At 45.8% G+C, this 23835-nt stretch overlaps 2 protein-coding genes across 2 annotated transcripts in view; one reads left to right on the forward strand and one right to left on the reverse strand.

Annotated features, from left to right (window-relative positions):
- The first annotated feature begins 1531 nt into the window (after positions 1 to 1531).
- eif2b2 (eukaryotic translation initiation factor 2B, subunit 2 beta) lies at positions 1532 to 15011 on the forward strand. Its single transcript, XM_043701479.1, has 8 exons — positions 1532 to 1714; positions 3026 to 3146; positions 5371 to 5516; positions 5860 to 6023; positions 7731 to 7826; positions 8071 to 8208; positions 9160 to 9226; positions 13747 to 15011. The coding sequence occupies exons 1-8, from the start codon at positions 1564 to 1566 to the stop codon at positions 13902 to 13904; spliced, it is 1041 nt and encodes a 346-aa protein (XP_043557414.1). The 5' UTR covers positions 1532 to 1563; the 3' UTR covers positions 13905 to 15011.
- Positions 14494 to 23835, reverse strand: part of mlh3 (mutL homolog 3 (E. coli)) — a 28252-nt gene continuing 18910 nt past the window's right edge. Inside the window, exons 7-12 of the mRNA XM_043700215.1 lie at positions 23156 to 23264; positions 22028 to 22187; positions 20403 to 20426; positions 19784 to 19862; positions 18190 to 18341; positions 14494 to 14962 (exon numbers count right to left, since the gene is read on the reverse strand). Coding sequence (XP_043556150.1) covers positions 14891 to 14962; positions 18190 to 18341; positions 19784 to 19862; positions 20403 to 20426; positions 22028 to 22187; positions 23156 to 23264 — 596 coding nt within the window. The 3' untranslated portion in view covers positions 14494 to 14890. The remainder of the gene's footprint in view (positions 14963 to 18189; positions 18342 to 19783; positions 19863 to 20402; positions 20427 to 22027; positions 22188 to 23155; positions 23265 to 23835) is intronic.

The raw sequence follows: 23835 nt of genomic DNA on the forward strand, positions 1-23835 counted from the left end.
GGAAAACCCATCTAATATCCTTTTGGGAAGGAGAATGCCATCTGGGCAATAACAGATAGCCAACGATGTCCACATTATGTGAATGGAAAAAGCACCAGCAAAAAGTACAGCAATCATAGTAGATCGAGGTTAATTACCATAAGTCCAGGACATAATAAACAAGGGACAGCAGCAAGTAATTCAGGCCCTCCAGCCTGCTCTGCCATTTAATACAATCATGCCAGATCACATCTTGGTTTCAACTCCAATTTCCTGCACATTCCCCATAGTCTGTCATTAATTAAAAATCTGTCTATCTTCTCCTCAAATTTATTTAACGTATCAGCATCCATTGCATTCATTTACAACCAAATTTACAACCCTTTATGCCATTCCTTTGCGAAATCTATGCCTGATATCTTACCGCACATGGGGAAACAAAGAATCACAGAATCCCTTGTGTGGAAAGAGCCATTCAGCCTATCAGGTCTGCATCGATACAGACCTGATCCCCATAACCCTGCATTTCCCATGGCTAATCCACACACCTTTCACATCCCTGGACTCTATGGGCAATTTAGCATGGTCAATTCACCTAACCTGTACATCCTTGTACTGTGGAAGGAAACCAGAACACCGGCAAAAACCCATGCGGACATGGGAAGAAAATGCTCACTTCATACAGTCATCCGAAACTGGAATTGAACCCAGGTCCCTGGAGGTTTGAGGCCAATTCCATTTGTCGTCTTTATTACCGGCTATACCTACATACTAATTTTCTGCATCTCATGCCCAATGGCATCCAAATCCTTTGTGAAGTTTTCCTTTCGACGTTTTTCTCCATTCGGAGTTGCCTTTTCGTTCTCCTGACCTTATCCACGTTAAACTCCATCTGCCAAATTTTGGCCTATTTAGCCATCCACTGTAATCCATTTATAAATTCCTTATGTCAATATACTTTTCCACATATTTTAGGGTCATCTGCAAATTTGGCGATAGTATATTCTATCCCTGCATCCAAGAAATTAATGTAGATTGTAAATAGTTGGGGACCAAGGACTGAACCGTATGGCATCTGTCCAGGAGTGCCTCAGGGAAGTGTCCTAGGCCCAGCCATCTTCAGCTCCACCATTTGGTCAGAAGTGGAGGTGTTCAGCACCATTTACAATTCCTCAGTAGTCTAGTCCAAATTAAGCAAAACCTGGACAATATCCACATTAGTCCACAACAGAATGATTCAGAGTAATTTACAGCAACAAGAGAGAGCAGGTGGCCTTTCAAAGGCACACCAACATTTTTTTTTGGAGCAACCTAAACATTTATGTACTGACATCCCAGTTGCTCTTCTACCTCCCAATATTCCTTCATGCCCAGACTAACCCCATAACTCAGTACAAGACCCACGCCTTTTACAAACTTTACACCAGTTCCCAACATCTCACCCCCCCCAGGGTGAGGGGAGGACATGGGGGGGGGGTCACCAACATGGCGCCCGGTCCGTACCGCTGGGCACCGGTCGGTAGTTTCCGGTTCCGGCCGGTCCGCCGGTTGTTCTCTTCCCCCGGGTTGTATTTGAGTTCCGCCATGCCGGCCACCCAGCCCGATGTGTCCGAGCGGGTCTCCGCTTTCCTCGGCCAGTTGTCCCGGGGGGAGCTACGCCGCTCCGGGGAGGTTGCGGCCGGAACTGCGGGCCTCCTGCGGCAGATCGTGGCTCACAGCCGGTGGAACAACGCAGGTATTGGGGAAGAGGGAGAACATACACCGGGTCTGGGGTATTTACCCCAATCACCCCCTGGGTCTGGGGTATTTACCCCCCAATCACCCCCTGGGTCTGGGGTATTTACCCCCAATCACCCCCTGGGTCTGGGGTATTTACCCCAATCACCCCCTGGGTCTGGGGTATTTACCCCATTCGCCCCCTGGATCTAGGTATTTACCCCATTTGCCGCCTGGGTCTGGGTATTTACCCCATTTACCCTTTGGGTCTGGGTATTTACCCCATTCACCCCCTGGGTCTGGGGTATTTACCCCAATCACCCCCTGGGTCTGGGGTATTTACCCCATTCACCCCCTGGATCTAGGTATTTACCCCATTTGCCGCCTGGGTCTGGGTATTTACCCCATTCACCCTCTGGGTCTGGGTATTCACCCCCATCACCCTTTTGGTCTGGGTACTTATTGTCTATTAGTCCCTGTGTCTGGGTATTTACCCCCCTCCCCATCACCACCTGGCTCTGTCATGATATAGAGATGCCCATGTTGGACTGGGTGGACAAAGTTAAAAATCACATCTCCCCAGGTTATATGGAAGTACTAGCTTTCAGAGCACTGCTCCTTTGTCAGGTGGCTAGTGGAGCAGGATCATAGGACACAGAATTTATAGTAAAAGGTCATAGTGTCATACACTGATGCAATACACTGAACAAACCTAGATTGCTGTTTTTGATTTACCCCCCAATCACTCCCTGGGTCTGGCATTTATCCTCCTGCAGCCACCACCCCACTAGAGTCTGGGTATTTAATTCCCTCACCCCAGGTATTTCACCTGGGTATTTACCCCAACAGCCCAGTTGTTCATCCCTGTTATGGGCAGATCGGTGGCTCAGTAGAGAGCACTGCTGCCTCACAGCGCCAGGGACCCGGGTTCGATTTCAGCCTGAGGCGACTGTCTGTGTGCAGTTTGCACATTCTCCCCGTGTCTGCGTGGGTTTCCTCCGGGTGCTCTGGTTTCCTCCCACAATCCAAAGATGTGCAGGTTAGGTGAATTGACCATGCTAAATTGTCCATAGTGTAGAGATGTGTAGGTTAGGTGCATTAGTCAGGAGTAAATGTAGAGTAATAGGGTGGGGAATGGGTCTGGGTGGGTTACTCTTCGGAGGATCAGTGTGGACATGTTGGGCTGAATGGCCTATTTCCACTCTAGAGGGCTCGATTCTCTTGCTCCTCGGATGCTGCCTGACCTGCTGCGCTTTTCCAGCAACACATTTTCAGCCCTAGTTCCACTCTGTACAGATTCTATTCAATGTGCTGATTTTTTCTCCTTTAGGGGAGTTGCTGAATTTGATCCGAACTGAAGGACGGAGGCTGATTGCAGCTCATCCCTCGGAGACCAGTGTGGGGAACATTGTTCGGCGAGTGATGAAGATCATCCGAGAGGAATACAGTCGGTGAGAGCAGTGAGTTGCTTTGGCTAAGCCGGGAAGGTACAGGATGGTTGACTACACCTGGGCCCCTGGGTGTAATATTAGATGCTGCAAGTGTGAAATTAAAACCAGGAATTGCTGGAAATAGTCAGCATGTCGAGCAGCCTCTGAGGAAAAGGAAACCATTAATATGGTGAGACAGTGCCATGACAGGTTGGTTAGCAAATTGTTGTGGTTCTGTTCGCCAAGCTGGGAATTTGTGTTGCAGATGTTTCGTCCCCTGTCTAGGTGACACCCTCAGTGCTTGGGAGCCTCCTGTGAAGCGCTTCTGTGATGTTTCCTCCGGCATTTGTAGTGGTTTATACCTGCCGCTTCCGGTTGTCAGTTCCAGCTGTCCATTGCAGTGGCCGGTGTATTGGGTCCAGGTAACGATGTGTTTGTTTCTATCAACAAACACATCGACCTGGACCCAATATACCGGCCAAATGGTGAATTTTGAGGATGATGCTGAATGACTTCAGAGAGACATTGACAAGTTGGCCAAATGGGCGGACACCTGGCAGATGCATTTCAATCAATGCAGAGTAATGCATTTCGGTAGAAGAAACATACAGACTCAATGGTGCAACTTTGGAGACATTACAGGAGCAGAGGGATCTCAGGGTTTATGTGTTTGAGTTTCTGAAGATGGCCAGGCAAGTTAAAATAAATAGTAGACAAGCAGGAGGCTGGAAAAACACAACAAGCCAGGCAGCATCAGAAGTTTCGGATGGAACCAGTCCTGAAGAAGGGTTCCACCCGAAATGTCGACTTCTCCACCTCCTGATGCTGCCTGGCTTGCTGTGTTTTTCTAGCCTCCTGCTTGTCTACCTTGGATTCCAGCATCTGCAGGTATTTTTTTGTCTCTAACCAAGTTAAAACAGCCCACAAACAATAACAGAAATTGCTGGAAAAGGTCAGCAGGTCTGGCAGCATCCATGGAGAGAAATCAGAGTTGATGTTTCGGGTCGAGTGACGCTTCCTCAGAACTGATGGTAGCCAGGAGAAAGTTGTTTTTATACAGAAGATCAGGTTCAGGGAGGGTTAAGGTGAAAACGATAGGTAGAAATAAAGCCCAAAGAGAGAGAACACTTGGACAAAGGAGTGGATAACGGTCAGCCGAGGAGAATGACTAGCGGTTAATGGGGACTGTTAGGGGCTAACAATGAGTTGTGTGTAACAAGCGGTAAAGCACGGGTAGCTGAAACATTGCGGCAGTGGGCAGGATGTGCTCTGACCTATCACCTTCATCCCACCCCAATTCACCCATTGTACTCTTTGCAACCTTCCCCCACCCTCCTCCCTGACCTATCGCCTTCATCCCCTCCCCCACTCACCTATTGTACTCTATGCTACTTTCTCCCCACCCCTACCTTCCCCTCATTTGTCTCTCCACCCTTCAGGCTCTCTGCCTGTATTCCTGATCATGAACATCGATTTTCCTGCTCCTCAGATGCTGCCTGAACTGCTGTGCTTTTCCAGCACCACTGATCTAAACTCTGGTTTCCAGCATCTGCAGTCATTGTTTTTACCATGTGATAACAAGGCCTAGTGTTGGGGTTGGGGTAAGGACATGGGGAAAGGTGCTCAGGCCCAAAAGTTATTGAACTTGATATTGAGTCCAGAAGGCTGCAGGATTCCCCGGCGGAAAATGTGGTTCTGTTCTTCCAGCTTGTTTCACTGGAGTACAGCAGCAAGCCTAAGACAGAGATGTTGGCCAGGGAACAGGGTGGGGTGTTGATCTTTTCTTTAGGCTGGAACAGTTGTTAAGAAGTTTATAGGATCCTTGGGTTTATAAATAGAGGCACAGAGTATAAAAGGAAAGAAGTGATGCTACACCTCTACAAATCATGGTAGTTCGCCCCAATCAATTTCCAGGTCATTCCCACTTTCCGAATGAGTTCCGTTCTGGAGTCCATTCGCGAGATGATTTGTTCATAAGTTGGAGCACAATGCAGGACAATGGTATGGGGCTGTTTGTAACTATGTTTGTAACATGTTCATATGTTTAAAAACTACAACCATTTATGGGATCAGATTTGTAAGTATGTGTGTTCATATGTCAAATGTTTGTAAATCAGGGGCCCCCCTATACCATCAATGTTCCACCTCATGCTGATTCTTACTGAGAATGAGAGAGGGTTTACATCAAGCAGAACAGGTCCTGCTGTGTGCATCGTAAGGTGTTAACCTGGAAGTGGTTTTTCAGGCTTCGAGGCTGCAGTGAGGAGACGGACCAGGATTCACTGCACAAGCTGCTAACTTCAGGCAGTCAGAGTGAGGATTTCAGTGTGAGCTTCACACCCCTCAAAACCAATGTCATCGAAGTCATCAACGAACTTCTCGTGGAGCTTGGTACGTTTTGTGCTGGGGACGGGGGTGCAGGCTGGGAGGCTGGGGCTGGGAGTTGAATATGCTGGGGGTGGGGCACAGGCTGAAGGTGGGAATACAGGCTGAGTGTGGAGGAAGCTGGGTGGAGGGATAGTTGGAAGTTAGAGGCTCAGGTTGTGGGGTGCAGACTGGGAGTGGGGGATTAAACCTTTCTGAATGGGTGGCAAAGGAGGAACCGTGGGATGTGGGGGTCATGCAGAGAAAAAAATCTTGAGCGGGTCAGGCTGGAGAAACTATTACTGTGACAAGAAGAGGTGTTTATTTGGCACTGGGGCTGTGTGTTCATGACTCACCTGTTGTTTGACAGAGGGTACGATGGATAACATCGCAATGCAGGCCCTGGAACACATCCATTCCAATGAGGTCATCATGACATTGGGGCGCTCCCCAACTGTTGAAGCGTTTCTTAAAGATGCAGCTCGAAAACGCAGCTTCCATGTTATTGTCGCAGAATGTGCTCCCTACTGTCAGGTCAGTGAGTACACGTCTGGCCTGAGAGAGGAATCTCTATCCTTTATGGAGCCTGGGACAGTGGGGAGCTGAGAGAGAATGACAGAAAGATCTTATTTATTAACAGCATTGTTCCCAATGTTGAGGCTGTCTCCCTTTCTGAAAGGGAAATTATGCTTAACAAATCCACTGGGATTCTTTTTAGTGGATGATTTCGATGTTCAGACAGCTTTTGACAAAGCCACACGTAAGAGAGAAGCATGCAGAATTAAAGGGCTGGGGATTAGGGGTAGGTTATTGAGATGGATAGAAGACTGGTTGGGAGACAGGAAACAAAGAGTAGCAATAAACAGGTCTTTTTTCAAGTGGTAGCTAGTGACGAGTGGGATACTGCAGGGATCAGTGCTGGACCCCAGCTATTCACAATAAACATTTTAACAATTTAGATGAGGGAGCTAAATCTAATATCTCCAGGTTTGCAAACCTCATAAGCTGGGTGGGAGGATGAGCTCTAAGGTGGATGCAGAGATGTTGCAGTGTGATTTGGACATGCTGAGTGAGTGGCCAAATGTAGTTTTTTTTAGATTAGATTAGATTACTTAGTGTTGAAACAGGCCCTTCGGCCCAACAAGTCCACACCGACCCACCAAGCGCACCCACCCAGACCCATTCCCCTACATTTACCCCTGCACCTAACTCTATGGGCAATTCAGCATGGCCAATTCACCTAACCTGCACATATTTGGACTGTGGGAGGAAACCGGAGCACCCGGAGGATACCCACGCAGTCACGGGGAGAACGTGAAAACTCCACACAAGGTGGGAATTGAAACCGGGTCTCTGGCGCTGTGAGGCAGCAGTGCTAACTACTGTGCCATCCACGGAAATAAAAACAGGAAGGCAGATTATTAACTGAACGGCAATAAATTGGGAAAGGGGGAGGTGCAACAAGACCTGGGAGTTCTCATACACAACTCACTGAAGGCAAGCATGCAGGTGCAGCAGATGGTAAAGAAGACGAATGGTATGTTGGCCTTCATTGTGAGAGGATTTGAATACAGGAGCAGGAATGTCTTGTTGCAATTGTACAGGGCCTTGGTGAGACCACACCTGGAATATTGTGTGTAGTTTTGGTCTCCTTATTTGAAGATGGATGTACTAGCAATGGAGGGAATGCACAGGAAGAATGTTCCCAATGGGACTTCATCTGACAAAGGAATAGCGCTCCGAAAGCTTTTGATTTTAAATGTACTTGTTAGACTAAAACCTGATATCATATGACTTCTGACTTTGTTCCCAATGGTGAGGAGGTCCAGAACCAGATGTCATAGCTTTATGGGTACAGGGTAAGCCATTTAGGAATGAGATGAAGAGAAATTTCTTCAATGAGTGGTGAGCCTGTGGAATTCTCTGCCATAGAAAACGGTTGAGACCAAAACATTGAATATTTTCAAGAAGTAGTCTGATATTCTGCAGGCTAAAGGGATTAAAGGTATGGGGTAGAAAACAGGAATGGGGACTGAGTTGGATGATCAGCTTTGGTCATACTGACTGGTGGAGCAGGCTCAAAGGGCTGAATGGCTTACTCCTATTTTTGGTATCTGTGAGTCCCCTGCTCCCTCCCTGTGTTGTACCTCCTCTCCTCTCTCGCCTGTCCTGTTGTCCACCCTTCCCCGTTTCACTCGAACCCCCATTCCTGTGCAGTGCTCTGACTGTTTCTGTTTCCAGGGTCACGAGATGTCACTTGCTCTGTCTGCAGCTGGGATTGAGACGACCGTCATCACTGACGCAGCCATCTTTGCTGTGATGTCCCGTGTTAACAAGGTGACATTCCCCCGCCGTATTGTGCAGGAACTAGGCTGAGCCAGAGGTTGGGTGTGGGTTCTTGCTCTCTCATTTCCCTCTGATACAGTGTGTATGAGTGGGTTGGGGGGGAGGGGAATGCACGTCTGAGGGGAGGTTTGGGGATAGTCTGTTTCTCTGAAGGTGCAGGCTGTGAATGTGCCAGAGGCAGGCTGTGATGTGGTGCGGGGATACACTGCTGGTCTCACCCTTACTGTTTTGGTAGGTGATCATTGGCACAAAGACCATTCTTGCTAATGGGGGACTACGAGCTGTGAATGGGGCTCATACACTCGCCCTTGCAGCCAGGCACCACTCCACACCTGTCATCGTCTGTGCTGCCATGTTTAAGCTGTGTCCTCAGGTAGGTACTCTGCTCCAATTCTAAACATCTTGTTAACAATTTGACAAAAGAAATAACTTGAATTTCATGACAACATCAAAAATAGGAGCAGGTGTTGGCCATTCATCCCTGTCTTTCTATAAGATCTTGGCTAACCTGCCTCAGGCCTCCACTCTGATGCCAGCTTCTCATAGTCTTTAATTCCTCTGTTTCTAAAATGTATCTGCCTCTTCTATAACTGTGTTCAGTGATCTAGCCTCCACAGCTCTGTGGGTGGAGAATTCAAGACATTTACTACTCTCTGGGAGAAGAAATTCCTTCACATTTCAGTCTTGATGCTGGAAAAGCACAGCAGGTCAGGCAGCATCCGAGGAGCAGAAAAATCGACATTTTGGACAAGAGCTCTTTCCTGTCCGAGGAGCGTTTGATGGACCAGTGCAGATAGAACTTTATCATGGGTTAGATGCATTAGTTAGGGGTAAATATAGAGTAGTAGGGGAATGGGTCTAGAAGGGTTACTGTTTGAGGGTCGTGTGGACTTCTTGGGCTGAAGGGCCTGCTTCCACACTAGGGATTCTATGATTCTTTATCTAACCTCATGCTGTTCTAAAAACTACCAGCATTTGTTTTTTCTCACATGTATTTTTCCTGTCAGTTTAAGTGTAGAGGGAGTTATCCCCATTCTGTCTCTGTCCTTGTGTTGAGAAAGTATCCCATTCTGTATCCTCAGCTTGTAAAAGTTGGACAGTGTTTGATTTCCAGGTTCTTTAGCTCCCAGAGCAGTTGAATGAACTCCTTCTCCACATTCAGCACTGGAAACTGTTGATCCCCAAACTGAGTCAATAGGTCCCTTGAATTATTGATGAAAATGTGAAATTGTCTGAACTCTCAGTCCATGACAGAGTATGGGCAGTTGCCTGGTTTATTTTGCTGCTTAATGTGTTTTTGTTCATCTGTTTCTTTGTTTTGCAGTTTCCTAATGAGGAGAACACATTTAATAAGTTTGTTTCACCGCAGGAGGTGCTTCCTTTCACAGAAGGTAGGTAACCCTGGTCACAGTGTCAGCATCGGGCAGTACACTGTGTTCTTCTCCATGTAGGGACTAGTTGGTTGTGTGTGAGGGAGCTGTCAATCTATTCACACCAGTCTGCAGCTGGTGCCTGATAAGTGACTGGCATCAGTGCCTCCTTGCTGTACTCGTGTGATCTGAAATGAGGATCTGCTACACCAGATTCTACCATACGTTTCTTTGTTTCTGTTAGTGAGATGGTAGGGTAGGTGGGACAGAACAAGAGATTTTTCAGTCTTTTGAGGCTTTGGTAAAGCAGTATTTGTACAGGTCTGGTGTCTTTGTGTCCTACAGTGACATCAAACTGAGGTACTGAAATAGTTGAAAGCATTATTAGTTTTTTAAATTGTTTTAGAGACGCGTAGCCTTTATAGCCATAGGCTTCTTACTGGAGATGGCACTATCTGGGCCCTCTTGTCCTTTGTGCAAATATAACTTCCCTGATGCCAGCCATCAATACTCTTGTAGAACAAATAATATTACTGTGCAGTACAGGCCCTTTGGCCCTCAATGTTGTGCAAACCTGTGAAATTAACTTGATGCCTATCTAACCTACACTGTTCCATTATTATCCATCGGAGGCCGAGGGGTGACCTTATAGAGGTTTACAAAATTATGAGTGGCATGGATAGGGTAAAGAGGCAAAGTTTTTTCCCTGGGGTATGGGGCATAGGTTTAGGGTGAGAGAGGAAAGATATTAAAGAAACCTATGGGGCAACTTTTTCACGCAGAGGGTGGTACGTGTATGGAATGAGCTGCCAGAGGAAGTGGTGGAAGCTGGTACAATTGCAACATTTAAGAGGCATTTGGATGGGTATATGAATAGGAAGGGTTTGGAGGATATGGGTCGGGCGCTGGCAGGTGGGACTAGTTTGGGTTAGGATATCTGGTCGGCATGGACAGGTTGGTCTGTTTCCATGCTGTACATTTCTATGACTATGACTCTACACGTATATCCAATGCCCATTTAAATGCCCTTAACAGCGGCGAGTCTACTACTGTTGCAGGCAGGCCGTTCCACTCCCCTACTACTCTGAGTAAAGAAACTACCTCTGATATTGGTCCTAAATCTAGCACCCCTCAATTTAAAGCCATGTCCCATCGTGTTAGCCTTCACCACCCAAGGAAGCACTCACTGTCCACCCTATCTAACCCTCTGATTATCTTAGATGTCTTGATTAAGCCACCGCTAAACCTTCTTCTCTCCAACGAAAACAGCCTCAGTTCCCTTAGCCCTTCCTCGTAAGAACTTCCATCCATACCAGGTGGTATCCTAGTAAATCTCCTCTGAACCCTTTCCAAAGCTTCCACATTACTTGCTAAAATGCAGTGACTAGAATTGTATGTAATACTCCAGATGCGGCCTTACCAGTGTCTTGTACAGCTGAAGCATGACCTTGTGGCTCCGAAACTCAATCCCCCTGCCAGTAAACTCCAACACACAATATGCCTTCTTAACAACCCCGTCAACCTGGGTAGCATCTTCCAGGGATTTATGCACCTGGATACAGAGATCTCTCTGTTCATCTACACTGCCAAGGATTTTACCATTAGCCCAGTACTCTGCATTCCTGTTACTTCTTCCGAAGTGAACTACCTCACACTTTTCTGCATTTGTCACTTCTCAGCCCAGCTCTGCGTCTTATCTATGTCTTTCTATAGCCCACAACATCCTTTGGCACTGTCCACAACTCTGTCTACCTTAGTGTCATCTGCAAATTTACTAACCCATCCAGGTCAGTTATAAATAGGACAAACAGCAGTGGCCCCAAAACAGATCCTTGCGGTACACCACTGATAACTGAACTCCAGGATGAACATTTCCCATCAACCACCACCTTCTGTCTTCTTTCAGCTAGCCAATTTCTGATCCAAACCACTAAATCATCTTCAATCCCAAAACTCCGTATTTTGTGCAACAGCCAGCCGTGTGGAACCTTTTCAAATGCCGTACTGAAGGCCATATACACCACATCAACTGCTTTACCTTCATCCACTTGTTTTGGCACCTTCTGAAAGAACTCAGTAAGGTTAGTGTACATGACTGGTGTCACTGCCTTTCACCATCATGGAACACTGTCAAAAGATGTAAAAACTGAAAGAACTGCAGATGCTGGAAATCAGAAACAAAAACAGAAATTGCTGGAAAAGCTCAGTAGGTCTGGGAGCATCTGTGAAGAGACGTCTTCACAAATGCTGTCAGACCTGCTGAGCTTTTACAGCAATTTCTATTTTTATTACTGTCAAAAGGGGTCCCTGACTTAATGCAGGAACAGGGTATTGGTTACAAAACAGCAAGGAAAGATCAGATAATCTACAAACATGACTTGTTCACTACACAGGGAAAAGTTTCTCCATCCATTCTGCTGTCATTCATGGGATGTGAGTGTTACTGACTATGTTAGCAATTATTGCCCATCTCTAGTTGTCCCTTGAGAAGGTAGTAGTGAGCTGCCTTCTTAAACCATGCAATCCATTTGTAGGTACACCTGTAATGCCATTAGCGAGAGGGAGTTCCAGGATTTTGACCCAGTGACACTGAAGGTGGTATATTTCCAAGTCAGGATGGTGTGTGGCTTGGAGGGAAACTCATAGATGGTGATGTTTTCATATCTGCTGCTTTTATCCTTCTGGGTGATTGAAATAAAGGACTTAGAAAGTGCTCCAGACCTTGCTGCTCCCCCAAACTCTTGCAGTACAGTTGCAACACTGGCATCTACCTGACAATGTGGAAAATTGCCCAGAAAAAAGGACAAATCCAACCCAGTTAATTACTGCCCCATCAGTCTCCTCTTGATCATCAATAAAGTGATGGAAGGTGTCATCAACAGTGTTATCAAGCAGCACCTGCTCAGCTATAACTGCTCAGTGACGCCCAGTTTGGGTTCCCCCAGGGCCACTCAGCTCCTGACCTCATTACAGCCTTGGGTCAAACGTGGACAATAGAGCTGGATTCCAGAGGGGAGGGGAGGGGAGGTGAGAGTGACAGCCCTTGATATCAAGGCTGCATTTGATTGAGTGTGGCATTAAGAAGCCCTAGCAAAACTGGAATCAGTGGGTATCGGGGTCAAACTCTCCACTGGCACATAGGAAGATGGTTGCAGTTGTTGGAGGTCAGTCATCTCAGCTCCAGGACATTTCTTAGGTATCCTAGCCCAGCGATCTTCAGCTGTTTCATCAATGACTTCCCCTCCATCATAATGTCAGAAGTGGGAGTGTTTGCTGATGATTGCTGGCAATTTCAGCACCATTCAACACTCCTCAAATACTAAAGCTCTCCATGTTCAAATACAAGATCTGGACAATATCCAGGCTAAGGCTGACAAGTAGGTAAAAATAATGACTGCAGATGCTAGAAACTAGATTCTGGATTAGTGGTGCTAGAAAAGCACAGCAGTTCAGGCAGCATCCGAGGAGCAGGAAAATCGACGTTTCGGGCAAAAGCCCTTCATCAGAGTAAACCTGATGAAGGGCTTTTGCCCGAAACATCGATTTTCTTACGGCTGACAAGTGACAAGTAACATTCACATCAAACAATCCACGACCACTACCATCTAGAACAACAAAGGCAGCAGATAGATTAAGAGTTTTGAAAAGATTTTTAGCTCAATTTGAGGTTCTGGATGTAGGTTTTCAGCTGAAGCTTCATCCAGAGGCTCACTGATGATGTCACCTAGTATGGTGACAAAACGTCTGAAAACAAACCTTCCAGCTCAGCGAGCTAACCTACATCCAGCAGCAGATACATGGTAACTCCACGTCCTGTAAGTTTCTCTCCAGGCTATTTGTCATCCTGACTGAGAAATACTTCACCTTCCTTTACTGTCACTGAGTCAAAATCCTGGAATTCTCTCCTGAACAGTATTGTGAGTCTACCTACAGAACATGGACAGCAGCAGTTCAAGAAGGCACTACTACCTTCCAGTGGATGGGATGGGCAATAACTGTTGGTCCAGTGACACCTAATTCATACAGACCTAGACCACACACCTGATAGTGGACTTTAGATCTGTAACTGTCTTTGTAAGCAAATATCAACGATAACCCACTACCATCGGACCAGCCAGATGATCAAACAGATCGGTTACCCACTACAAAAGTGCCAATCTGTGACCTGCTCTTGTAACTACTGTATTTATATGGCTAGGCCAGTTCAGTTTTTTGTCAACAGTCACTCTCAGGATGTTGATAGTGGGGGATTTAGTGATGGTAACACTATTAGATTTTCTCTTGTTGCAGATGGTCATTGTCAGGTACCCCTTATGAAGGATTGCTTGCAACGTCTAGCACTGCTAACACTGATCTTTCTGCTTCACTATCTGAGCAGTTCTGAATGATATTAAACATTGAACCTTGGCTGTCATCCCATTTCTCCTCCTCCCACCTCCTTCAGGCTTTCTCTTGCCTTTCTACCTTGAGTGTGTCTGTCACTTTTCTCCCACCCAAAACACTACCTTGGTGACAGTTCAATTGTTGTTTGTTTCTTACAGGTGAGATTCTGTGCAAAGTGAGTGTTCACTGCCCTGTGTTCGATTACGTTCCGCCAGAGCTCATCACTCTGTTCATTTCCAACGTTGGAGGAAATGCACCCTCCTACATTTACCGACTGATGAGTGAACTCTACAATCCTGATGACCATCACCTCTGATTTAATAAAACTCAAGAGAGAATCTCTGTTTCTATTTAATCAGAGACGAAGCCCTCCATATCACAGACCACTCCACAGCCAGATACATGCACATTATCCCCACAGAAGCAGGAACTGAGCTTCTGCCTCATCCATCAGTGCAGTTAATGGACAGGCCAAGGTGAGACAGAAAATGCTATTAATAGAAAAACAGAGTTTATGTTTCAGATTACTGACTCTTGATTGGAACTGAGAAAATATAGAAATAGAATAAGTTTAAGCAATCACCAGAACAAGAGGGCTTTCTGATTGAACTTTGCCCTAAGGACAATGAGACAAGTAAAGAAATAAAAGGTGGGTCTGGGACAGAATCAACAAGTAAAATGAGAGGAGGAACCAAAGTAAGTGAAGAAACTAGGGACAGTGATTACAAGCTGAAATTGTTAAGACCAGATTGGCTGAGGTCCTGGTCGTTGAGCTTCACTGAAACATTAGAGAAAACAAGGTGGAGAATTGAGGCCAGAGAGAAAGTGAGAACATATGAAAACACATCACAGAGTGCTCTGCTGTATAATATTTGGGATAAACCAGCTGAATGGCAACTTACTCCTTTATATTAACAAACTATTTATTCAATAAATAAGTAGTAATAATGGAACGTGCATAAAACAATGGCTTGCTGTGACAGCAGCTGACAGTTCCTGGGCACAAAGCGGAGTCCTGCTCCTAAGTACCATTGAAAGTGTGAGTGGCCATAGTTCATGCTTTTGCAGATGGCAAAGCCTGATGTTAAATGCCCATATGGACTACACTGTTCCTTCCCATACAGTCTATCAGGCAGAAGATGCATAGTGCCAACTGTGAGGAGACAGCACTTTATCCATTTCACATCAGGTACCACCAGGAAACTGGAGGCAATGATTAAGTGATGGTGCAAGCATTGGTCATTACAAAGAGCTTCAGGTAAAAATTCCACCCTCAGACGTCTGGACTGTTGCCACAGCCAATTAAATACTTCCACTGTTGAACCGGGCTTCACACAACTGGTGCAGTTTCTGTAAATTTGGTCTGTGATGAACCTATGGATCAGAATAAATGGAAATTGATTCAATCTTTAGATGATTATAATCAAAAGAATTGAGTGGTTTTTATTTGTGGAATATAATCAATGAATAAGTAACAGACCAGTATGCACTGACTAATCTCAGAACAAACCCACCGACTCCACAACTGAACCAAACTTTGCTGATAGTAAAAACTCCATTTCATTAATGACACTAATGTTGGTGGAGTGGTGGACAGTGTGGAAGAGGCTGCAGGGGGACTTGGATAAACTGCAGAATGGGCTGAGGGGTGGCAAATGAGTTCAATGCAGATAAATGTGAAGTGATTCACTTTGGGAAGAATAACAGGAAGGCAGAATATTGGGTCAATGGAAAGATGCTTCATAGTGTGGATGTGCTGAGGGATCTTGGAGTCCCATGTACATAGATCCCTGAAGGTTGTCACCCAGGTGGATAGTGCTGTTAAGAAGGCATACGGTGTGTTAGGTTTTATTGGTAGAGGGATTGAGTTCCGGAGCCGTGATGTCTTGCTGCAACTGTACAAAACACTGGTGCAGCTGCACTTGGAATATTGTGTACAGTTCTGGTCGCTCCATTTCAGGAAGGATGTAGAAGCATTGGAAAAGGTGCAGAGGAGATTTACCAAGATGTTGCCTGGTCTGGAGGGAAGGTCTTATGTGGAAAGGCTGAGAGACTTGGGTCTGTCCTCATTAGAAAGAAGAAGGATAAGAGGGGATTTGGTAGAGACATACAAGATGACCAGAGGATTAGATAGGGTAGACAGTGAAAGTCTTTTTCCTAGGATGACGATATCAGCATATACGAGGGGGCATAGCTACAAATTGACGGGTAATAGATTTAAGGCAGATGTCAGAGGCAGGTTCTTTACTCAGAGAGTGGTAAGGGCGTGGAATGCCCTACCTGCCAATGTAGTTAACTCAGACACATTAGGGAGATTTAAACAATCCTTGGATAAGCATATGGATGATGAGGGGATAGTGTAGGGGGGGGTGGGCTTGGATTAATTCACAGGTCAGTGCAACATCGAGGGCTGAAAGGCCTGTCCTCTACTGTATTGTTCTATGTTCTCCCTGTGTTCCAATGATGCTACCTTTCACAATCATGTTTTTGACATCTTCCTTTTCTCTTGAGGATTCCTTCCCCACACCTCACTGAGGTGAACAGAGTTCCCACCCTTTTCCAACCCATTTCCTCATCTCTTCTCCCTCCCTCACAGAATTATGATAGGAACACTGAATTTGTCAACTATTGATTTTCCCTTATGCCTCCCCCTCCTTGCTCTGTGTCCAGTGTTTGGTTTTCTTGGTTTTGCTTACAGCACAGCTGACCTATTTTCTATTAACTACACCTACAGTGGACCTTGATCTCTTCTGCATCACCATTACTAGTTTCTTTGTGTTTTGCTGTCTGACCTCTAGGGTCTCTAATCTCCCTCGTCATCTAACCTTCCCTGACTTTCCTTTCTGTCCCACTTGGTCCTCCTACCTTTCGTTGCAGAATAAAGTCCATCACTTTTTCACCTCTCAGAACATTAACATTGTTTCTCTGTTCACAGAAGCTACCTACCCTGCTGAGCTTCTCTAGCATTTTTTTTGTTTTTACTAACAGACCACTGTAATTGAGTGTTCTTATATACATACACAGATCACTGAAAAAGGGTAGAGGGATAATCGGAACTCTTGGCAATTAGCCTAATATCACTAAAAGAGAAAACATGAGAATCTGTTAGAGATTTGATCACTTTCACTAATGTACTTTAGGTAAGGAAATGGTCATCCTTATCTGGTCTGGCCTACATGTGACTCCAGACCCACAGCCATGTGGTTGACTCTTAACTGCGTCCAGACAATTAGGGTTGGGCAATAAGTGCTGCCTAGCCAGTCGCACACTCATCCCGTGTACAAATAACTTAAAAAAAGACACCCTCCACTGAATCATGTAGCTCATTTAGTCAGTCTATCTTTACTATTTTAATTTAATGGTGAACACCAGCCAATCACGATAAACTACAGCTAGCTTACTGCAGTATGATTGAGGGACCCATTGACTGAAGTTCTTTTGTAGATATAAATTCCTCTGTAGGAAGGCCAGAATAGACTTATTATGTTAAATGTAAAACTGATGGAGGGGCAGTATTGTGGAGTATAACACAGTCAGAGGGCCAGGATTGAGAAAATATTGTTAGAAAACATTGTTTGAGGGCCTCATCTAAAGGAGTAGTACATTATGTCAATGAGAGTACTGTATAGTTAGTTACTGTCACAGGAGTCATACTAAGGGATCTCTGCACAGGTTAAATACTGATCCAGTGCTGCACAGTCTGAGGCTGCACTGCCTTCTGGTCAATTAAAAAACAGTGCTTCATTGATAGTTGTGAAGTTCTGTTTGCAGTACTACAATGTGAAATAAAGGGAGTGCTGCACCATCCAGTGGCAATACTGAGAGAGCACATGGTCTCTCTCTCACTCCCCATCTCTTCACCTTATCCACCCCTGGAAGTTTCTAGCCACTCAGTACACTATTTTATTTTGCTGCTTTGTGTTATATAATGTACATAATTTGTTGTCTCAAAAATATTTCAAACCTTTTTGTCTTCTGCCCCCTTTACTGTAATATATTTAACCCACACTGTGTACATAAATATACAGAACACACAGCACATATACAGTAAACTAATTTAATAACACAAAGGCGAGAAGCTAAGTCATCAGTTGATGTCAATCGTATAAGGAAAAGGTTTACCATGTATTCGTTAGTCTTTCAAAGGAGATGTGGGTGTCACTGCCTGGGCTAGCATGTAGTGACCTGGAAAGGGTGATGGTGAGCTGCCTTCTTGAACTACTGGAGGTCCTGGTTATAACAGCATTACTAGAGCTAATGGCCAGGCCAGCACGTATTGCCGACACACCATTCCCTTTGGGAAGGTGTACATGACCCTTCTTGCACTGGTGTAGTTCAAGCAACAAAGGTGCTGTTAGGGAGATTTTGAGTTCCAGTACTTATCCATGACAGTGAAGGCATGGCAAAGTAACTCTAAGTCAGAATGGTGTGTGGCTTGGAGGGGGACTACACCACTATCACTGTGTGCTGATGGTGGGGAGGGGGAATGGCTGGAGGTGGTAGTGGGCAATAAATGTTAAAGCTCATGGATGTTACAACTCCACTCTTATGTTTTGCTTATATGTGTAGAGTACTGAAAGTAGAATCCAGAGATGTCCTACCTCTTTTTCCATCCCTAGATGATCCAGATCTACCAGGGGTAGTATGGATGGTCTTCCATGAGCACACTGAAAGGGCAGGTCGCAGCCAGCCAGCGAGTCCATCAGGCTTCTACATTCTTCCACATTGAGTCCATCACCGAATTTCACAGCACCTGTCAATATGTGACAGACCACAGTTAGACAAGATGTGGAGCCTCAGATCTGTCAACAGGGAGTGTTCTCACTAAAGAGATAAACTGCTCCTCATTGCAGATCTCAGAGGCACTTCAAAATAAAGTAAATAAATAAAAAGACACCATCATCGCACTGAACACGTCAGTGAAAGTAAAAAGAATTCCCTCCGTGGAAAAGGTAAACAGTGCAGAAGGAGCTTGCCATGTGCTCCAGCCTGAAGGAACACAGAGTAACAAGTACCCTAGATGAAAAGAAATGTCTTGAGGTAGAAGTAGAGACTTGGAAAGGAACAGGCAGGCTCAGGAAATACTGCAGCTTCTCAGCAATTTCCCATTATAAGCATTCCCGTCCCTGCTGTAATGGAAAAGCTCAGCAGGTCTGGCAACATCTGTGAAGAAAAATCAGAGTGAACATTTCTGGGCCAGTGACGCTTCCTCAGTAATGAAGCCAAATTTGTCTATGTTAGTATTTTCCTATTTACACATCTATGGAAGCTTTTACAATCCTTTTTTTGTTTCTTGCTATTTCACATTCATATTCTATTCTCTTTATCAGTTTCTTGGTCTTCCTTTGCTGAATTATCATTTTTTAACAACTTTATTAAGCCAGTGCCTTTGATCTAATATTAATCTTTAATATCAGCCAAGGTTCTCTCTTGCTTTTCTTGTTGGGTATTTTTGCCTGAAGGGAAGTTCTTTGTTGAAAACCAGGCATTAATTATTTAAATACGGGTCTATCTCCCTTCAAGTCTTTTAATATATTTCTCCAAGACAACCTCCTCCTCAAATCTTTAGAATTGCCCTTGTTTGTATTTAAGGCCCTAGTTTCAGAATGAACTACATCTTTTCCATTGAATTGAATTCCATGGGAAGTGTAGAAGCAGGCCATTCGGCTGATCAAATCCACACCAGCCCTCTGAACAACATCCCACTCAACACCGTTCCCCCTACCGTATCCTTGTAACCCTACATTTCCCATGGCTAATCCACCTGGCCTGTAATCCATGGACACGAGCAAGTTTTGAGAAGATTTGTAGCTCAGGTTGAGGTCTGGATGCAGATACATTCTATTTTGCTCAAAAAGCACACAATCTGCAGGCAGTCAATCCAAGTAATATTTTATAAATTCCTAGTTTGGAAACAGAATCAGTCTGACTCAAGATTGGGATACAGACAGACTCTCACCTCTCACCTTTAATGCATTGTCTGAGCTGAGATGTCACTTTTTTTTAATAAAACCTTAAGTTATCACGAGAATATGACTTAAAGAAGTCCTGGGATTTACATATTAATGAACCGAAACCTGTGCAAAAGGTAAGATGAGGCTCATTGGAGCAGGAATACCAGCACAGTCTGTTTCAACATCAGTTTCTGCTGCTCCATTTCTCACAATGGACTGTTACACATCTGTTTAAACTCACCACGACAGGCCTGTGAGGACAGCACCTTCAGCACTGTCCGTGACAGCACACCTTGGAATCCTCCTGTTGACTGAAACATCTGTAGCATAGGTGGAGTACAGTCAATAGGTTTACTGTCAGTAAATGAACACTGGGAGACTTAAAAATACAAACTGACCCTCTTTCAGAACTGGCTGGCAATCCCACAACCTAGGACTTACCCACCAATTCCTCCCTTAATTGCATACAACCACCATCCCCTCAACCTAGGACTCTCCCCCACAACCTGGGACTCTCCCTCTCCCTGGATTCACTCCCCTGCCCCATGTTTACCTAGGACTTATCCTGACAATCTGGGACTCACTCATATGTCCCCACCAACCTTACTCCCGGTGTTTACGCCTCCATCGCTAGTCGTCATCAACATGGGTCTTCCCTTTCCCTGGACCCACCCACACCCTCCTGGGTGCACTACATCCTCAAACAAAGGAGCTGGGCTCCCTCCATCTCCCCAGACTCTTACTCCTCTGACCATATGCTTGGTGGCCACCCACTCTCCAAAACACACCCCCCTCTCCGCAAAATTCATTATTAAGGATCACATGTTGTCCCTTGATAACCTCAGAGTTTGAGCACTCACCTCAATCTGTTCCTGAAGGAACTCCTGCAAATGTGAAAACACCATGAGAAAGCTGGTTCAGAGAAAAGGGAATTCACAGTAATGACAGGGAATGTTAGAAACTGGGGACATCAGATATGGGGCGGGGGGAGTTAGACAATGGTGGGTCAGACAATGGTGGGTCGTTAGTGCTGTGGCAAACCCTCCTCATCATTGAGACACCTCCCTCAATGAACCCAAAACCCCCAGAGTCATCAATGTCTCTCTGAAATCCCAGTTATTAATACACCCCAAACCTCAATCACTAATAACCTTTGAACACTCAGTCATCAATATCCTTTCAAACTCCACAGAAACCCCACAATCAGTATCCCTTTGTACGCCCTCAATAGACAGACATCAATCACCCCTTATATACCCCTCAGTCACTGATACCCCTCTGCACTACCAGCCTTAGTGATACTTTGTGAATTCTGGTTGCACACAGCTGTGCCTAAGGGTGTTCCAGGCTGAGAGTCCTATGCTGTAATGTTCAGGGTTTGCATTCTCATATGCTCAGTCACTAATCTTTGACTTATTGAAATAGCTTCCTCAACCTGTCTGCTGCTGAAACTCTCATTCATGCCTGTTCAACCATTTCCAATGCTCTCTCCTGTTTGCCTATCACATTCTATCTGTAAAATTAAAGTCATCCAAAACTGTGCTGCCTCCTCTACAAACCCACACAGAATCCTGTACACCAATCACATCTGTATTTGCTTACCTCCATTGGCTCCTGATAAGCAATGCTTTGATTTTACCATTCTCCTCCTCGTTTACAGATCCCTCCATGGCCATACCCTGCTCTACTTCTGCCCCACAAACTCTGATGTGTTGTCCTCTTATACATCTCTGGTTTTAATTGCTCTTCTTGGCCATAGCTTCAGTGTCCTAGGTCTTAATCTCTGAAATCCTTGCCTAACCGTCCTTAAATGGTTTAAAAGCAACATTGCAACAGAAGTGGCTGTATAGACCGAGGGACATCACCCCACCAATATGGGGCAAGTGGAGAGCCTGACCTTCTGGGAATATCACAGCTGGGGTGAACACATGCTATTGGCATTACTGTGCACCACATTCTAGACATTCAACCAAGACCCCTCTTTGAGGCAGTTGTGGCATTCAAAGTACTGCATTAATGCAACAAGTTATTGTTGTTATCCCCAAGAGCAATCTTGAAGACCTGGATCCTGCAGTAAACAGGTTTGTACTGGGGGCCATGAGTCAGTGCTATGGGTCTGCAGCTGGGATTCTGCATCTTGAAGGGGACTAACCTCCTCTTCAATTAATTGTGATTCTTGAAAGCCCACTCTTCATAAACCTGCAGCCTCTAACACAGCACTGACTGGATGCAAGTGTGAACCACATCAAATACTGGGTGCAGCGAGGACAAGCCATGGAACGCAATGCTCTTTGTAATGTGGGTGCGATTTGCTCCCCTATTTGGGTGGCAGTGTAGCCTTCCCACAATGTGCTATGGCTGAGGGATAGGCTCTCTTCATGACTTCCCATTCTGGAACCAGCAGTCAAACCCCTCCATAAGGTGCAGCTCAGTCTTTCCTCCTGTTGTACAGAAGAGCAGGGTGTGAACAAGGGAAGCTTCTTGCCTTCAGGATGGTCTGAGTGACCGAATGCCGTCCTCTACGAACTTCATTGGCTTCTTTTTCTATAAAGCAGGCTGGCACCTTTTTGATCAGTATCACAGGATTCTCGGCATCACGAAACTCTACCTGCAACCCAGCAGTCTCCAGGTGCTTCCTGTACAACCTGCTGGGAATACACAGAAAATATTAATGAGAATCCTGTTTCAATCAATGACACACTGCTCACTGGATCAGTGCTGGCCAGAGACTCAATGCTCACCAGGGACTGGCCAGAAATCCAGTGCTCTCTAGGGGCTCAATGCTGGCCAGAGATCCAGTACTGACCAGTGTCACAGTGATGGCTAGAGATCCAGTGCTGGCCAGAGATTTCTGCTCAGTGGCCCAGTGCTAACCAATTCCATATCCCATTTGTCAGACATCTTGGCTTCATTTCCAATAATCGTTGAATTAGTGTCAAGAAGACACCCATTGGCATCATTAATAGGAGGTTAAGACATTCCAACCAGACCAACTTGACCAGGCAAAACACCCCCATCCAGGTAGAGATGTTCCTCCAACCAGGTGGAGATCACCCCACCCAAGAAGACATCCCACACCAATCAGAAGTACAGAAACCCACTTACCAGGTAGAGGGCCCTCAAATCAGAGCGAGATCCTCTACCTATGGAAACCTGAGCAGCAGAGATTCCCACCCTCTCCCAAACCACTTGCCCAATCAAAGGTAGAAGATCCAAACACAGAACTGTCCCACCAATTGGACAGTACCTGTCAAAGTGAGCGTGAAATGCTGAGGAGCCACAGGGGACTAGCTGTTCTTGCAATGGCAAACCGTACAATGAGTAAATATGGGAGTTGCTCTGGAAATACCGAGGAAGGGATTGTTGGGAAGTTGTATTCAAGTGGAGCAGGAAGGAGAGAATGTTGGGATGTCATGAAATTACTTGACAATTCGTGGATCAAGCACAACTGTTGAGAACCTCACCATTCTTGCTTGCAAGCAGCTTTCAGCCACCGTGTAGCCTGATTTGTCAGCCACGACAGAGGATGTAAATGGTGACCTTTCTGCTATAACCATCAGCTAACAGACACAAACAATATGGCGGTTCTCAATTCCATCAGGGTCTCACTAACCGTAAAAGCCTAATTTCATCCTGGGTACAACTGATCTCCATCGGGGGACATACTATTGAGCTACATAGCCTCCTCTGACCAGCAGCATCCGGTATCCTCTCATAGCAATCTGCAAATTAAACAAAGAGCAATCAGGCAGATCACCCAGTAGATCGGGGCAGCCAGCAGTCAATGGCAGCTAGCAGGTCAGGCTCAGATGCAGCTGGTAGGTTAAACCAATAACTTACCTGTAGTTGGAGGGGAACCTGCGGGGAGGGTGTTCTGTGGAACACAGAACAGAAGCAATGAAATGATCCAGTACATTACAAGCAAATGAATGCAGTGGAGCACTCCCTCAGTGCGGACCCTCTCTCCGACAGTGCGGCACTCCCTCAGCATTGACCCTCCGACAGTGCGGCACTCCCTCAGCGCTGACCGTCCGACACTCCCTCAGCGCTGACCCTCCGACAGTGCGGCACTCCCTCAGCGCTGACCCTCCGACAGTGCGGCACTCCCTCAGCGCTGACCCTCCGACAGTTCGGCACTCCCTCAGCGCTGACCCTCCGACAGTGCGGCACTCCCTCAGCGCTGACCCTCCGACAGTACGGCACTCCCTCAGCGCTGACCCTCCGACAGTGCGGCACTCCCTCAGCGCTGACCCTCCCACAGTGCGGCACTCCCTCAGCACTGACCCTCCCACA

The sequence above is a fragment of the Chiloscyllium plagiosum genome, chromosome 12, assembly GCF_004010195.1.
Source record: "Chiloscyllium plagiosum isolate BGI_BamShark_2017 chromosome 12, ASM401019v2, whole genome shotgun sequence".
Taxonomy (NCBI): domain Eukaryota; kingdom Metazoa; phylum Chordata; class Chondrichthyes; order Orectolobiformes; family Hemiscylliidae; genus Chiloscyllium; species Chiloscyllium plagiosum.